General features: G+C 45.2%; 1 protein-coding gene across 1 annotated transcript in view; it reads right to left on the bottom strand.

Moving 5' to 3' along the window:
* THSD1 (thrombospondin type 1 domain containing 1) overlaps positions 1 to 18,404 on the bottom strand; it is a 55,761-nt gene that overhangs the window by 1,252 nt on the left and 36,105 nt on the right. Inside the window, 4 exon segments of the mRNA XM_023748845.1 lie at positions 33 to 83; positions 86 to 123; positions 125 to 512; positions 11,356 to 11,514. Coding sequence (XP_023604613.1) covers positions 33 to 83; positions 86 to 123; positions 125 to 512; positions 11,356 to 11,514 — 636 coding nt within the window.

The raw sequence follows: 18,404 nt of genomic DNA, 5'->3' as shown, positions 1-18,404 counted from the left end.
ACTGATGGCGGGGTTTTTCTGGTGTCTTCGGGACACCATCTCACCGTTTGTTGGTCTCGTCATGTCTTTCTTCTTCATCTCCTCAACTGCTGCTGGGCAAGCCGGTAGCTAAATAGAGGGGGATATCTTCTGAGCGTTGGATTGGAAGCTCTCACTACCAGAGGCCTCGTCCTCAGGAGTCACTGGCACACTCTGCCTGTAGGTCAGGGGGATGCCCATGTCCCCCGGGCTCCCCGAGGGCCCGTCACCTGCATCCGAGAAGCTCCCACGCTGCTCGCTCAGCTCACAGATGTTCTCCTCGTCCGAGTTCTTCCGGAAGCTTGGGGAGTGGATGGAGTTGTGTCGGGCGGGGGTGCCACACTTCGGGGGACGGCCAAACTTCCTCCACAGCGTGATGAGGATGGTGGCAACGATGATGAACAAGCACAGGGATATCCCAGTGATCGTCACAATGTTGTTGGACTTCACTGGACCCTGGGGCTGAAGAGGAGATGGACTAGATGGCTGGAAAGCTACAAAAAAGAAAAAAAAAAAAAAAAGAAAAAACAAATGTGTTCTCTAGAATTGTTTTCTCTGCATGGTTTTAAGATCTCTGAGTGGCTTGCTCTAATTATGTAGCCATTAAAAGTAAACTAACCAAGGACTAGAATTTGTCTTGACTATGTATTTCTGCTGGCAGCTTAAGCCAAACTAAAAAACGGAGACCCATAGAAGTGAGGTGACCAGATAAGCCACAATAAAGGTGACTTGGGCTCACAGCTCCTGCTGACAACTGCCTCAAATTTTCTACATAGAAGCAGCATGAGGAAAGTTTTAAGGTAAAAATGAAAGTTTTCATTTAAGGTACATGGGACAGCAATAGTTAAGTGTACCTTTGAGATAGGTGTACATCAGGAAATTCTTACAAGTATAAAACTCAAAATGCAAAATAATTTAAGTAGGTTGTAAGAGAAATTCATACGTGAAAATCAGACTTTTGACAATGTCACTCAGTTTTCCTTTCTAATATCCAGGAACTGACTTTCCTAAGTGTTAAGCCCCCTCATTCTCACTTGGCCATTTTCAGCTCTCCACTCCCATTCCATACTTCCATGTGGCATTGGTTTTTTTCTTCTTCTTCCCTGCTCTCTCAAACTGGTTTGCCCCACAGTCACCAAAATGTTTCACCAATACTCAGACAGAATCTGAAGCTGCAGCCTGAACTGCCACTGAGATATCTGGGAACCTGAGACCAACTTATGCCACCAGACCTCACCTCTCTTTCCTCCTTGGTCACTGTCCACCATTCAAGTCCTTCCAGTCACTTGTCTGATCTCTTTTTTCTCAGTCTTATTGTCACCAGCCCTGGACCTGTCCTCCCACTGCTCTCTTCTCCTTCCCATGGTCCCTCTGGGACACCTGACAACCAAGCTCGTCAACATCCAGAATCTTTCCACCAGACACTCCCTTCACCTCCTGGCCTTACCTGAGGCCTGGATGACCACAGGGCACAGCTTCTCCTCCACACTCTTGAGGGGAAGCTGGACACCAACTTTATAAGCAAACAGGGCCAACAATAGGTGTGTCCTCCCTCTCCTTTCCAATTGCCACTTTCAACCAATTCGTTCACCTCCATACAAAACTTCTACTCTTTTTATTAGAAGCCATCCACTTAGATGACTCCCCTACTCCTCCCTAAATACTGTAAACTCCCAACCTCATGGCAGCCATCAGTCGCTAGGACCTGGGTCCCCGTCTTCTTCACCATCCCATAGCTAGGACCATCTAGGTGACTTCAGTGTCCATCCAACATATCACACCTTCCCACTGTCTGCCGCTGCTCCTCTTCTGAAGGCTTACATTTCATAGCCCGCTTTCTGGCTGTATTTCCCTCTCACTCACTGTCACTACACTGGCTGTTCAAGCTCACTGCAGTTTCTGATTCTGCAACACCTCCATTTTCTCCCAATCTGCCAGCCACATCCTGGCCTCTCTTCTCTCCCTACAACTCCACTCTCTGACCTCTAATATTGAGTTATACCCCTTTTCCTGCTCTACAGCAAAGTCCATTCCTAGATAAACTCAGACATGTGAATTCCAGCTGCTGCAGCCAGGCCCTGGTGAAGAAAATAACTCACTCAGCAAGCCAGTGACTCCACTTGCTGACAGCACCCAAATCCTTCCATGGATTCCTAAGCAGCTCTCTCTTCCAACATCTACAATCCTGCTTCAAAGGTTCAACACTTTCTCAATCCCCCCATCTAATCCTCTTCCTCGGCAGTCTGCTAGGTCACACAAAAAATAGAAGCTACCAGGCAAGGGTGGCCTAGAGAGCACTCAAGCTGCTTCTGCTATACTCTCCCCACCATAAACTTACCAGCAACTGCACCTCTATTTACCTCTTTCTCTACAGAATTAGAAGTGTCCTCCTATAAAGGCAAGTACACCAAGTGCTCTCTAGGCTGCCCTTCTCCAGGGGGCTTGCCCCTCTGTACTAATTATCTCCTGCATCTCCTCCATGCAGGGCCACAGAAACATGCTCAAGCTCTTCTCACTCTGAAAAGACATCTCTAGAATCCTCTCACTACTGCCACAGCCACAGCTTGTTCCTTGTCTTCCCTGCTAAACTTACAGAAAGAGGAGTCCACCTTTGCTGACTTATTACTTCCACATCCTCACCTCTGGCTCCTGGGGATTCCAGTGGTTTGAAGCAGCGCTCACCAACCTTTCGGACCTCACGGACCACCAGTGGTCCGCAGACCACCGGTTGGCAACCGCTGGTTTAAAGGGCTTCTGTCGAGGTCATTAATAACCTAATGGCTGAATTCAAAGGAGTTCCTTCCTGGTATTTCTTGAACCCTGCAGCACTTGCTACTGTTTGACACTTCTGTGACTTTTTCTCCTCTTGGTTTCAATGATAACACTCACTTATCTAATTTGGAGAGAAAAACATGAATTCTGGAGCCAGGGAGGTCTAGGTCCCATCCTGGCTCCACTAGCTTTTCTCTCTCCACCGATGTCCCACCAACACTGTCAGCTCCACATGCCCAAGACTCGCCATCTTTCCTCAGAACCTGTGCCTCCTGCAATATACCCGATGTCAAGGGAATGGCAGCACTGTCCGTGCACTGGCCAGTCCTAGAATCCTGGGTTTCATCCTGATGCTTCCCTCTCTGTCATTTGCCACATCCAGAGTCTGTGAATCCTTCCCTCCTCTGCAACTCCACGCTGGTGCTTCATTTTCCACCTGGGTCACTGGAAAACTCTTAACAGACCTTGCTGCTGCCACTTCTCCCCACCCCAATTTGTACTCTGCACTACAGCAAAGAGATCCCTCCAAAACACATGTCCAAACCGTAAGGCCCCTCAGGATCTGGCTCCTGCCAGCTTGTCCAGCCTTGTTTTTACCACTCCCTCCTGGCACACTGTCCTCTAGCCACTTCACTGGACCATCTTCTTCCATGCTTGCTTTCCTCCCTTTGCTAAAAGTTCCCTTCTCACCAAGTTCACCTCAGTAGCACCTCCTCAGCTCTCCAACTTCAGCTCAAATATCACCTCCTCCAAGAACAGAGGGGTTCCCAGCATGGGTTATCATCCCTGAGAGCTTCCATAGCACGCTGTGGATACCTTTACCAGTGCAGGCTCTATATTGTACTACATATTATGCCTGTTTAAGTATCTGCTGAGCAACCTATCATAAGCCCCTTCCAGACAGGGCATGTCTTCTCTATATATTATCAACCCCAGTCACGGTAACTTGCACATAACTGGTACTCAATAAATGAATGATTAATTAATCAATTCATTATTTAAAAGGTAATAGCAAAATGACCAATATCCACCTACAGAATGTGGGTGCAATGGCAATTGGATCCTCCTCCTCTTGTGTTGAACAAGATGGACCAAATTAACAAAGAACTAGACTCAAACCTTGGCATGAAAACATCCTTTCAAAGCCAAACAAAACTCTCAACCCTCAACCAAGTGAAAATGAAAGGGCGAGGGCTAGGCCCTCCACCTTGCCCCAGGGTAAGGGCTACGTCCTCCATCTTACCTTGGCCACGTGCGTCTTCCCGGAAGTCTAAGACTCTGCTAGCCACACCCAGGAACAAGACATCGACTTGCGCCTGGCCAATCGGCAGAGCACAGTCCTTTCTCCTCCCCTTACTCCAACCCCCTCCCCACTGAAAGATATATAAGATATGCTTAAACTCTTAGTCCGGGCTCACAACCGCTACTCTGTGCTCAGAGTGAGGCTGCGAGTCCCAGCATGCTGGCATCAATAAACCCTTTGCTTTTTGCATGAGAAGCGTCTCTTGGTTCTTTGTGACAGCGGCTTGCGTCCAGGGCGTTACATTTTGGAGGTCCCACCGAGATCGCTGCAGCCGCCTCTGGGTTCCAACAGACGCTTCTTGGGGTAAGTGATGGCGGAGCTGGCAAATCTGTTCGGTCTGGTGGCTGTCGGGGAGGGGCGTGAGCCTCCCCCGACTGCGGCTGACAGACGTGTCGGGAGGTCGCAGGCCACATCCCCGGGGGACGCCCTGGTGGAGTCTGGAGAGGACCAGGGGCGCCTGGATTCCTCTCGTTTGTTCTGAAACTCTGTTGCCAGCTGGGTCAATTGGCTTTGAAAAACCTTCTTTTTGGATCCTTTGATTTTTTGTCTCAACGTGTTGTGTCTGTCCTTGTCTTCTGTTCTTTGTTTCTTGTCATTGGTGTGTGTTTGTTTTTAGTCATGGGCCAGTCTACCTCTACTCCTTTGTCTCTGACCCTGGACCGCTGGTCAGAAGTCAGGGGACAGCATCTGCTCTAACTGGGGCTGGAAGAGAGCTGAAAACTGCTCCGGAGTGGGTGTGAGATGGGGTAGTGGCGGTAGGATTCACTAGATAGAGTAGTAGACTCTCAGCCTGCTGAGATGGAGGAGCCTTAGGCTGGAGGCAGATAGGTCAAAAGTAGTAAAAGAGGAGAAGGATTTGAGCCTCTGGGGCTTAAAAGAGGAAAAATCTAGGAGGGAGAGCAGCTAAGGAAATGGTTAATGCAGCAAAGGGGGGGCGGCGGCAGGGAGAGCAGGGAGAGATAGTTTTTGTTATGTCTTTACTTATCTGAACTATGTTGGACTCAAGGCCGCAAGCTGCTACTAAGCACAACAAGTTTCTCTGCCCCGTTTCGCTCTCTTTAACCCTTCCGATACTAAATTAGACTGATACAGTATACTTGAAATTGCATAGGGGAAGAAGCACCTGCTCTTAGTAATCTAAGAAATACTGGCTGTTTACTTTATGGTAATCATTAAAGGATTGAGGTTTTTAAGAATAAGGAATTCTGAGTAGAAGGTCTGAGGCATAGTTAGAAGGTTTAAAGGCTAATTTGAAAGTATAAAATTTAGAAAGGTTGTGTATGTGATGAGAAGGAAAAGAGAAATGTTCAAAGAAAGTTGAATGCATGATAGGCCAGTAAGCTGGGACAAGTAAAATAGGGAAACTGAGCAGAAATCCTATCTTCCCTAAACCAAAGACACTTGTGAATAAATGTCAATCTGATTAGTGTCATTTGCTGTCCACACCCAAGGACAAATGAAATTTTAAAATTGCTCAAACCTTGCCGCCTTGGGTCTGGTTCTGCGTGTGTAAAAAGGGACAGAGTAAGGGTTAATAGCAGAAGTGAAGAGGCAGGCAGGGCAGGAGCAGGCCAGAAGAAGCTGGCAAGGCCATCCAAACCACCCAGCCACTATTGGCCAGAGCCGCCTGAGGCAGACCTCCTCGGACTGGCAACAGCTGACTCTGACTAGGACAGGCTGGGCTCTTTCCAACTGGGCCCCCATGAACCGATGGTCGAAATGAAAATCGGGGGCCAGACTGTGAACTTTATGGTTGATACAGCGGCAGAGCACTCGGTAGTTACTCAGAAGGTAGCTCCCCTCTCAGGACAGGAAGTCACCATTATTGGAGCTACCGGGACCACAGCTGCAGACTGTTCTGCCGCCCCCGCCGATGTCAGTTAGGCGGCCATCAGGTGGTTCATGAATTCCTGTATTTGCCAAATTGCCTGGTCCCTCTAATGGGCAAAGACCTTTTAGCCAAAATGAAAGCAGAAACCACTTTTGCCCCAGATAGTTCAGCACAGCCTTGCCTAGGTGAAGAGACCTCTCCAATGATCCTGTCCTTAGCAGTGCCGAGAAAGGAAGAATGGAGACTTTATACCCCCCCCCCCGGCCAAAGGCCCCCACATTTGTTCCTGTCAGGCCCCCATCAGGGGACTTGGGCAGTGTTTCTGTTATCTGCTCAAGATCCCAAGACTGTAAAAGTATTTGTTCACTGAAAGGGTGTAAGTGTAGATGTTTATTTGATATTTGTATGTCTACTTAGATATAATTATTTTCATGTAAGTGTAGAAGTCTGTGAAAAAAATGTTTAATTTCAGGTTGAATGCTCTGACCAAAAGCAAAATACCTTTTCCCAAGGGCACTTGCTCTCTGTCAGAGGTGGAATCTGCCCGCCTAACTAGTAAAAATTTCTGTCTATATTTGTGTACTAGGGACTTTGATTTGTTATATTTCTATGTTGGGTTGAAATTTTAGAATTCTGGGATAAATTTAAAAGATATTTGTAGCTTTTCTAGTCTGATTAGGACATTCAAAGGTGGGGCTCAGAGCTCCTCAGAGCAGAGAGATTTAATGGGCCCTTCCCCCTGCCTGTGCTGAATTAGATAATACAGGCCAGTACTAATTAAGGAAGACAATGGGCCTTGGAATCTGTAAAGATAGGCGGGAATGAATCTGGTCAAATGTACTGACTTTCTTGCTGCAAGAATTGTCTCTTTCCTTGAGAGGGCTCCAGAGGGCGCACGAGGACATTTGGCTGTGCCTTGGCGCCACCCAGGCAAAAGGCACCACCTAGAGCCTCGATGGAAAGGTCCCCACACCCTACTCCGTGGTGCTGACGACGACGTCGAGACCTGGGTCCATCACATCTACGTCCGGTCAGCGGACCCATCCATGGTCCAAAAAGACTTCATCACCAAATGGAGCGTCGATCGAGATCAACGCAACCAAGCTACGGCGTGCTCCACCTGCCTGATGCTGGTAACATGACTCGCGATCACTCCTGTCGCCAGAAGCCCCCACAATAGACTTAGATGATGCCTGCATCTTCATGGACATGGCTCCAAAGAGACAAGGACAATTTATAGGAAGGCCTAAAGCGGCCATGATGCCAATATCATGTTTCATTGTATTAATATGTTATATTGACCTTTGATTCTTTTGCAGGTTTGAATATATATTGGTTATCCTGAAAGAGAACTGTGTAGGATGACCCCCAAAAGTAAAGAATGGCCAACTGCCAAGAGGGCAGGTGCTCAACTGGGCAAGGAACAGTGCCCATCAGGTTTTGGTCTCTGTTGAGAGACAGCTAACAGTTGGCAGCCCGTAATACTGTCTTGCAGGCCTTTGTAAAGCTAGAAAAAGGCCTGTTTATGCATAGAAAAAATTTTAATGCCAACAATTATTGTTTTATTAAAAGGAATTGGCAAGAAAAGTCAGAAAATCTTAGAGTAGATCAGTATGTCTTTCTTCTTATGTAATTCCTCCGAAATTTGGCAATGCTAACATGGCAATACATTTCTTTGCATAAATTCAATAAGACTGGTTTCCAATAGTGGTTTTATTAACCAGAAACTTTGACTGGAGTATCATGTTTTAAGGAACCCTGTCTAAGCTCTGAAGACTTGAAGCCAGTAAAAGTGCCACAGAGAAAGCCTAGTATCCTGCTTGGAAGCCCTGAAAATAGCTGGCGCTAGAGCGTCAGGCCGATGCCCTACCATCACTGGCGGCTGGTAAGAGTAAAAGGAGAGCAGTAGGGATGCCTCTACATTCCTGCGGAACTCCCACACACTCAGGGCCGCAACAAGTAGGGGGGCTACCGAGATGGGCTTAAAGCCTGGAGCGTGGGCTCAGGTGGAATTGCTACAGGTGAGGGATTCACCTAACTCAGCAGATACCGCAGGCGGGCCTGATGGCAGCTGGATGGCGTGGCTTCCTGGCCCTACGGGGCACGTTAAGATTCAACCATGAGATTCCAGCAAAGGTAGTCAGTTACCATTCTTGTTGTGTTTATGCAAACATCAGGACAGTAAATAAATTAATCTTGATTTGGCTTTTTGATAGCCATAGAGGAATTTTAAGAAGAAAAATCCTATTTCAATAAAAGTTGTTATATACCCAGTACAAGCCTCTAACAACGGTGAAATAAAAATTCAGTCCGTCTCATGATTGAGCCGGAAGTTCCAAGACAAAGGGGGGAATGAAAGGGCGAGGGCTAGGCCCTCCACCTTGCCCCAGGGTAAGGGCTACGTCCTCCATCTTACCTTGGCCACGTGCGTCTTCCCGGAAGTCTAAGACTCTGCTAGCCACACCCAGGAACAAGACATCGACTTGCGCCTGGCCAATCGGCAGAGCACAGTCCTTTCTCCTCCCCTTACTCCAACCCCCTCCCCACTGAAAGATATATAAGATATGCTTAAACTCTTAGTCGGGGCTCACAACCGCTACTCTGTGCTCAGAGTGAGGCTGCGAGTCCCAGCATGCTGGCATCAATAAACCCTTTGCTTTTTGCATGAGAAGCGTCTCTTGGTTCTTTGTGACAGCGGCTTGCGTCCAGGGCGTTACAAAAATAGTTGAATAAAAAAGATTTGTTTCCTGACTTTTCACTTCTTTCATCTGCGGTGGCTGCTGAGCTCAGGGATAGCAGCTAAGTGAGGGCTCTTCACTTAGCTGTTATCTGTGACATGGCTGGATCCCTTCAGAGCCACAGCAGGTGAAAAGCCCAAAAGTTGCCACCCTCGTCCATCTGGGCCTCATCTAGTCTTTCCTCTTTCACCTGAAATGTAGATTTCCTGATGCTAAGTAGCCCGCAAACAGATCTCTATATTTCCAAGGAGTGGAAGATAGGTTGATTAGGAGACAGAGAACACTTGAAAGAAATGATCATATTTATCCACATAAGCATTTATGTGAGGACCCCTATAGAAGAAGTAGGGATGCCTGTAGCACTTACCCTTTTTGCTAATTTATAATGTACAGATTTCTAATTCCCACTCATTAAAGAGTTAAGATGCCAGAACATGAAATAACATCACATATCCTCAAAAATGATTGCTAGCCCTAACTGGTTTGGCTCAGTGGATAGAGCGTCGGCCTGCGGACTGAAGGGTCCCAGGTTCGATTCCAGTCAAGGGCATGTACCTTGGTTGCGAGCACATCCCCAGTGGGGCGTGTACAGGAGGCAGCTGGTCGATGGTTCTCTCTCCTCGATGTTTCTAACTATCCCTCTCCCTTCCTCTCTGTAAAAAAAATCAATAAAAATATATTTTAAAAAAATGATTGCTAATTTCAGGTTGTTGATGTTTCTAGAAAGCTACAGTGGCCTGTATATAAAGGCAAAGTATTCAAGATAGGTAGCTTACTATGGAGTCAGATCTAGTCCCCTGATTATCAGCTGTATGGTCTTGGGCAGGTCACTCACCCTCTCTATGCCACAAAGTCCTCGTCTGTATGTGAAGATAACGATGTACTTACTTCATGTATGCAAGGCACTTAGGAAAATGCTGGGTAGGCAGCACGCTCTCAAGATCTGAGCCCAATATAATAATCCTTACCTTGTAGAGGTGAGAGCTTTAAGTGAGATGATGTATTTGTTGTTATTATTGTTGTTGAAAGTATTACAGATGCCCCTTTTTTCCCCTATTGACACCTTCTAGCCCACACCCGATCCCCTTCCCCAGGCCTTCACCACACACACTATTTTCTTGTGTCCATGGGTTATGCATATATGCATATAAGTTCTTTGGTTAACTTCTTCCCTTGCACTCCCCCTCCCCCACTTCCCTCTGAGATTAGACCGTCTGTTTCATGCTTCTATGTCTCTGGATCTATTCTGTTCTAGAGATGATGTATTTAAAGTGCTGGCACATAGCAGATGGTCAGTAAATGGTCACTCCAATAATATCAAGGTGCAGTTAAAGCCAGTGGCAATTAACTTTAAATTCATTTGAGAATTATGAACTCTAGATGGAATATGTTAACACAACATGACATTTCAGAATTCAAAGGAATAGATGTATTTGAAGAAAGTTATACAGAAGGAAAATAACTGTGGAAAGTGGAGGAAACTTATAAAGAAAAGAGTAGAGGGAAGAAAGCCTTAGAAAACAGTATGAGAGGTAACTGGAGAAAGGACAGACTCAGGGTGTGGCCCAAGGCTTATGAAAAAAGAGAGGCAAGCTCAGGGCTAGGAAAGAGCCTGGGTCTGAAGCTGTAATATAAAAAATACACAGGTGAGAACATCTTTAGGATACTGGAATAAAGGGAAGAAGGACTGTAGCACTGGCTGGAAAAACAATATAGCAAGAATGATTTTCTAAGGTCACAGACCTGGGCACGGACCAAAGTGTTGCCAGGTGCCTGTAGTTTTGGCTAAAAGATACCCTGAGATCCAAGCACAGAAAAACACCTAACTTCTCAAGATGAGAAGGGACAAGGAAGTAGGAATGGTTTTCTCACCTGGAATTGGAAAGTGGGAAAAGTCAGGACTTGACAGGAGGATTTTATCTAAGAGTCAGGACCAGAGCAAAGGCTGGCCAACTAAATGGGCAACTGGTTATATATCAGAAGGTGGAATGGTGTATAGAAAGAACAAGGGCTCTTTATTACTGTAACCTGTGGCAAATGAATGGGATTCCGCTCCATAGACTAAAGCAAACTAATTGAGCCATGTGAGCATCACATCTAGAGTCAATTTGCATCAAATTCTTATTGAGCCTTCAAGATGCTTAGAGGGTGAAGAGAAGGCCAATCTCTTGGTGATGGCAAGAAGAACTCTCCCCACCTTCTCCTGGGCAGGGCTGGTAAGTATGAATATAGGGCCATCTAGGGGATAAGTCTTCCCTATTCCGACAAACAATGGACTGTGCGGTCCCTTGCAGCTTCGCTGGGATGATGGGAAGAATAAAATTTTAATGTTTCTCCACAATTTTGGTGATGAGAAGTAAAGGAGGGAGAAATAAAACAAAAGTAAAAACAAAAAATCTTGGGGGGAAATGATCACCTCTCCCATTTTTATATTTTAAAAAATAATTTCATATGTCTGAACCTTTCATTTAGATAAATTTGTCATTTCAATCTTCTGCAGTGTTAAGTGCCCTGATCATCTCACTGACGAGCTATTCTCAGTCAATGACACACTAATGAGTACAGGGTTAGTACAGTCAACAGAAATAACAGAATTTTATGAGTCACTCCTGAACTCAGACTGGTCATTTTCAGGCAGGCGTTGGCTCAACAATCCCTCTGGGAGAGACTCCCAAAGGAAGAAGAATACCTACCAGCACACTCCTCCAGGGAACACCGGGAGGTCTCCGAGGACATTCCAGGGCAGCCAGGTCTGGAGGGGAAGGAAGTCAGGCACAGGCGGCGACGCTCTCTGACACCATCCCCACACGTGGCACTACACTGGCTCCACGGCTGCCACAGTCCCCAAGTTTCTGCAAGGACATTAGCCATGCTTTTAATGCTAGTTCATTTGAGAATCAAAATTTAATTGCACCCAAATGAAGCAGCAAAACTCAAATCTTGGGCCTTGAAAAGTCAGTAAATAAAAACATTCTCCCGAAACGGGTTTGGCTCAGTGGATAGAGCATCGGCCTGCGGACTGAAAGGTCCCAGGTTTGATTCCGGTCAAGGACATGTACCTGGGTTGCAGGCACATCCCCAGTAGGAGATGTGCAGGAAGCAGCTGATCGATGTTTCTCTCTCATCGATGTTTCTAACTATCTCTCTCCCTTCCTCTCTGTAAAAAATCAATAAAATATATTTTTTAAAAAAACATTCTCAAAGATGTAGAAAGCTGGAAAGAGTGTTGCCCTTGCTTGTAAAACGAATGAAAGCTGAATAAACTTCAAAATATTAACCTTTCTAGAACCCTCAGAGAACTAAAGTCACAGGGCAGCCAAATGGCCTGAAATATAAGGAAAGACAGCTCCTCTAAGGAAAGACAGGATGCAAACATTGCTTTCTGGGGCAGGTGCCAGGCTTCATACAAGCTGGTGAAGAGAAGTCATTAATTAAGAATGTAATGAACTGCCTAATTGGGGCTAGCATGAAAACACAGAACCCCTGGGAGCTACGAACTCAAGAGGGGTTTTTACCAACTTGCAGGCCACAGATCTCACCAGAGGTTCACAAGGACTGAGGGGAGGTGCAAGAGTAGAAAAAGGCTCCCTCTCTAGCTGGAGGCTTGAGGAGGGAAGGGACAGCACTATGGGAAATACTCAAACCTCACCCAGATCCTCCTCCCCATTTGCTCTATCAACAAAAGCCTCAACCACTGGAGACAAGGCAGAAAACCCTGTCACTCTAAGAGCACCCAGTGTTGCGAGGAAATAAAAAGAGAAGAAAATCCTTCTCTCCTAGATAGCAGCAAAAAATATCCTGGGCCTTGATTGTTAGAGGGCTTCTACCACTAGGGAGGGGCAGGATCATCAAGAAGGCCCCAACACTGAGACTCAGGGGCACAGTACTTGCCTAAGACTAAGACTGAACTGGCACAAGAGTATGCTCTCCAACCTCCATAGCCCATCCTCAACCCGGCACTGTATTAGCGATTACCAAGTATCATATAACAACAACGTACTACTGCGGCAGGGGCAAGAGTAACAGGTGAAAACTCCCTGATATGCAGACTCAAGCCTAAAGCTGAGATACAACAGAAGTATGGAGTAAAACCCTCTGGCCACCCTATCCTACCCTGAACACAAAGTAACATTAGAAAATTTTGAACTCTGTTATGCACTGAAGGTAGCCATTCCTTACTAGATTGACCCAATCCCCACATTAAAGGTCTGTAAAAACAGGGTATGCCCAATTCCAGGAAAATACTATTTATCAATATATACAGCTTTAAGTAAGATGTCCAACTTTCTACCAAAAAATATGAAACACACAGAGAAGCAAGAAAAAAACAACAAACTATCAAAAAACAAAGTAATCGCTGGTTTGGTTCAATGGATAGAGCCTCGGCCTGTGGACTGAAGGGTCCCAGGTTCAATTCTGGTTAATGGCACATGCCTGGGTTGTGGGCTCAATCCCCAGTGGGGGGCATGCAGGGGGCAGCTGATCAAGATTCTCTCTCATCATTGATGTTTCTATCTCTTTCTCCTTCTCCCTTCCTCTCTGAAATCAATAAAAATATATTTTTTAAATAGAAAGTAATCAAGAGAACCAGACTCAGACGTGACCCAAATATTGGAATTATCAGACAGAAAAGTTAAGATAACTATGATTAACATATTAAAGATTTGAGTGAAAAAGGTGAACAAGAAACATGAACAGATGAAAATTTTCATCAGAGTGTTGTAAACTAACAAGAGTCAAATGGGATGCTAGAAATGAAAAGTATGTAGCAGAGATGAAGAATGCCTCCTACAGTCTCATCATTAGAACCAGCACAGCTGAGGAAAGAAACAATGAGTTTCAATATAGGTCAACAGAAATCACTCAAACTAAAACACAAAGAGGAAACATTGAGTGAATAAGACAGAATAGAATACCTAAAAACTGTGGGACAATATCAAATAGTCTCTTATATTTGCAATTAGAATCCCAGAAGGGAAAAAATAGAATTAAAAAAAATAGAATAATGTCCAAGAATTCTTCAAAATTAATTAATGACACTAAAGTACAACCAAGACATTCAGAGAACACCAAGCATATAAATTTTAAAAAGCAAATAAACAAAAAGCTTGGACATGCTATCTCCAAATTGCTAAAAAACAAACAGAAAACTTTGTAGCAGAAGGGAAGGGGAAATGTGGAAATACATCACACACAGAAGAATAACGATGAGAATAACAGTAGACTTCTTGTCATGCTAGCACTCCAGAAATAATGGAGTGATATCTCTAAATACTGAAAGAAAAACTAAGCAACCCAGAATTTCATATTCAGTGAAAATATCTTTCAAAAATAAAGGAAAAATAAAGACTTTTTCAGACAAAAACTTAGAATTAATTACCAGCAGATCTTCATTACAAAAAATGTTAGAAAATCTTTCAGGAGGGGTTCCAGTCAAGATGGTGGAGTAGTTGAATGCTGTATTCACCTCCTTCCATGAACACACCAAAATTACAGCCAAATTATAGAACAACCAACTTGGATAACCATTTTAAGACTAGCTGAACAGAAGTCCTACAACTAGAGGATATAAAGAAGAAGCTGTGTTGCCCTAACTGGTTTGCCTCAATGGATAGAGCGTCGGCCTGCGGATTGAAGGGTCCCAGGTTTGATTCCAGTTAAGGGCATGTACCTTGGTTGTGGGCACATCCTCAGTAGGGTGTGTGCAGGAGGCAGCTGATCGATGTTTCTCTCTCATGATGTTTCTCTTTCATCGATGTTTTTAACTCTCTATCCCTCTCCCTTCCTCTCTGTAAAAAATCAATAATATATATATTTTTTTAAAAAGAAGCTGTGTCAAGACTGGTAGGAAGGGTAAAGACACAAAACAGGCTGGCCACACACTCAAGTGCAGTGGTTAAGAGTCCAGAGATATATCTCAGCTGCAGAGGTCCCCCTGAGGAGCAAGGAGGCTCAGCAACCTGCCGGACTCCCCAGCCCAAAACACCAGAGCCAGGAGGAAGAGACCACATCACATCTGGACTCATCTGTGGAAATCAGCAGGAATTCCTCCATCTTTGCCAGTGAGATGAAAGGCTGCTGGAAACCCAGGTGTCCTCTTAAGGGGCTAACACACAAACTTTCACTTGTAGGCACTCACCTTGGGCACTGGCAGAGGGAGAGTGGCTTGGTGGGCATCAGAGACATACAGGGAGAGACTGAGTTGGGTGGCTTCCATGTAAGGGGTGGAGGGACTTCTGTGATTGTCCCTGTGTTGAACCCTCCTCCCACATGGCCCACAGGGGCCATATCTCCTGTGTTGAGCCCTTCCTCCCTGGGCAAATCTGAACAAGCATTGGCTTAATGAACTCTGCTAGCTCTACCCTGATGACTCACTGAGACCCCGCCCCATCCAACTCACCCATAGCCCAAGGCTGTTTTGGGGCAATTAGCCTGAGCCTGCTTGGCAGTCTTTCCTTGAAAACTCGTCAGAAATTCTTGTGAAGCTTGGGGTTGCCAGAGACAAGCAGGGAGAGGCTGAATTGTGTGGATTCAGGGTGGGGGCTGGAGGGACACCACCGTTGCTCCTGTGTTGAGCCTCCCTGATGCACCCAAATTGTTACTATAGACCAGTGGTTCTCAACCTTCCTAATGCCGCGACCCTTTAATACAGTTCCTCATGTTGTGATGACCCCCAATTTCATTGTTACAAATTGAACATAATTAAAGCATAGTGATTAATCACAAAAAACAATATATAATTATATATGTGTTTTCTGATGGTCTTAGGCGACCCCTGTGAAAGGGTCATTCGACTCCCAAAGGGGTCGCGACCCACAGGTTGAGAACCGCTGCTTTAGACAGTCAATTGGAGAGCAGGCAGCTAGTGACAGGGTAAGAATGGGCCAGGCTTGCCACTTCAGAGGGGCAGGCCGCATAGGGTCTGCACAGAGGATGCAGGCACACCAGGATCTAGGGGTGCCCCAATGGGCTCCCCCAGATGTTCAGAGTGCCATATCCAGCTCCAGGAGATGGCCTGAGGGCTTCCTGATAGCAGGTCCTGTGGCCCCCACCCTCCCCACTGATCCTGATACCATAGACAGTCCGGGAGTGCTGGGGAGTCTTCCACACTGGCCAAGATGGTCCAGGGAGAGGTTCTTACACTGAGCACACCAAAACCTAGAAAGATGAATGGATAGGGCCTGCCACAAACGCTAGAAAGATGAATGGACAGGGCCTGAGCATGCCAAAAGCTAGCAAGATAACTGAATAGAAAAAAAATCCATCCTCTCCCTATCCCTGTAAGAACCACAGGCTTGAACAGGAAGGGGAATGGTCTTTGAGACAGGAGTCCACTGTTCTTCCAAGTCACGGTACCTGAATAAACATCTTTCCTTTTGCACCAACACCTGTCTCACAAGTTTGGCTTTTGTTATGGCAGGCAGCCGAACATGCGTTTTGGTTACAAAACTTGATTCTGCATTAGTCGGGTGAACTCCACCAGCTCCACCCCAATGACTCCTTGCGACTGGGCTAACCCAACTCATGTTCTGCCCAAGGCTCTGTCAGCAGCTGAGCCTTATAGGCAGCTGAGAGGCTGAGGCTTGTTTCAAGGTGCCTTGAACCTTTCGCTGGTCTGCCCCAGGCCTGATACTGGCGTTAGCCAGCCTTGGTTCCCAGTGTGGTCCCTCCCATATGCATCCAGGCCCAGTACAGGCAGCTACTACCTGTGATCGCTTTATAATGCCTAACAGGTAGCCCCAGGACAGTCACAGGAAGCATCAGACACTGACCTGCACCAGAGACCATCCTAAGAGGCCCCAGAACACATCTGGTGGCAAGCTTCAGACCACAACAGAACACCACCTAATTTATTCAACAAGTGGCACACCCAAAAGGGAGGTATCAGCAGGCACCAGACCCTGCTAGGGTGAAACATGTTCCATGGGGTTAGCCACTGCACGGCAAATCGTATGCTGTGGTGGTGGCCAGTCCTCACAGCCAGTCAATCCCACCAACAGCAATCAAGGCTCAACTACAACAGAAGGTCACACATAACCCACACAAGGAACATTCGTGGAGTGCCTGGCTAAGGTGACCAGAAAGACTGTCACTGGGCACCACAGGACACCTACTACATAAGACTATAGTGTCAAGACTGGGAAACACATAGAAATAAACACAGAGAAGCAGCCAAAATGAGGAGAAAAATAAACATGTCCCAAATGAGAAAACAAAAAAAATATCCAGAAAGAACTAAATGAAATAAAGGCAAGAAATCTACCAGATACAGAAATCAAAATACTGGTCATACTCAAAACACATGGAAAGAATATATACACCTTGAAGTTCATCGCAGCATTATTTACATTAGCCAAAATATGGAAGCAAACAAGTGCCCATCAATAGATGATTGGATAAAGAAGTGGTACATATAACAATGGACTACTACTCAGCCATAAAAAAGAATGAAATCTTACCAGATTTCAGCATAGATGGACCTAGATGGTATTATGCTAAGTGAAATCAGTCAGTCAAAGACAAATACCATATGATTTCACTCATATAACAAAATAAATGGACAAACTGAAAAAAACAAACCACCCAGAGTAATAGTTGTCATAGGGTAGGGGTTCCAGGGAATTGGTTAAAAAAGGTGAAGAGATTAAATACAAATTGGTAGTTACAAAATACTTATGAGTATATAAAGTACAACATAGGGAATATAGTCAATAAAACTGTTAATAACTACGTATGAAGCCAGATGGGTACTGGAAATATCAGGGGGAACACTTTGTAAAGTATATAATTGTCTAACCATTATGTTCTACATCTGAAAATACAAAAATAAGATTGAATGCTAACTAACTATAATTGACAAAAAAAGATACATGGGAAAAGAAACACTGGTTATAAGGATGCTCAAGAAACTTAGAACTGCAACAAAGAAATAATAAGCATAAAAATATAAAAAACATTTTAAAAAGTCAAATGAAAAACACAATAACTGCCCTGACCAGTTTGGCTAAGTGGCTAGAGCGTCGGCCTGTGGACTGAAGAGTCCCAGGTTCGATTCCGGTCAGAGGCATGTGCCTTGGTTGCGGGCACATCCTGGTAGGGGGTGTGCCAGGAGGCAGCTGATCAATGTTTCTCTCTCATGGATGTTTCTAACTCTCTATCCCTTTCCCTTCCTCTCTGTAAAAAATCAATAAAATATATTAAAAAACACACACACAATAACTAAAATTAAGAATACACTAGAAGGAATCAACAGCAGAATAGATAAGCACAGGATCAAATCAGCTATTTAGAAGACAAGGTAGCAAAAAACACCCATTCAGAACAGCAAAATATATATATATATATATATATATATATATTTTTTTTTTAATAAGGAGAGTTTAAGGAACTTCTGGGACAACCTCAAGCATAACAACATTCACATTATAGGGGAATTATAAGGAGAAGACAGAAAGCAAAGGATTGAGAACCTGTTTGAATAAATAATGACTGAAAATTTTCCTAACCTGGCGAAGGAAATAAACATATTAAGTCCAGGAGGCACAGAGAGTATCAACCAAGATGAACTCAGAGACTCATACAAGACACATCATAATTAAAATGGCAATGATGCCCTAGCTGGTTTGACTCAGTGGATAGAGCATCAGCCTGCAGACTGAATGGTCCTGGGTTCGATTCCGGTCAAGGGCACATGCCTGGGTTGCAGGCTCAATCCCAAGTAGGGGGTGTGCAGCCAATCAAT

This window comes from Myotis lucifugus, unplaced genomic scaffold, assembly GCF_000147115.1.
Source record: "Myotis lucifugus unplaced genomic scaffold, Myoluc2.0 scaffold_7, whole genome shotgun sequence".
Classification (NCBI taxonomy): Eukaryota; Metazoa; Chordata; class Mammalia; order Chiroptera; family Vespertilionidae; genus Myotis; species Myotis lucifugus.
The sequence above is the reverse complement of the archived record's forward strand: the minus strand, read 5'-3'. Positions and strand labels throughout refer to the sequence as shown.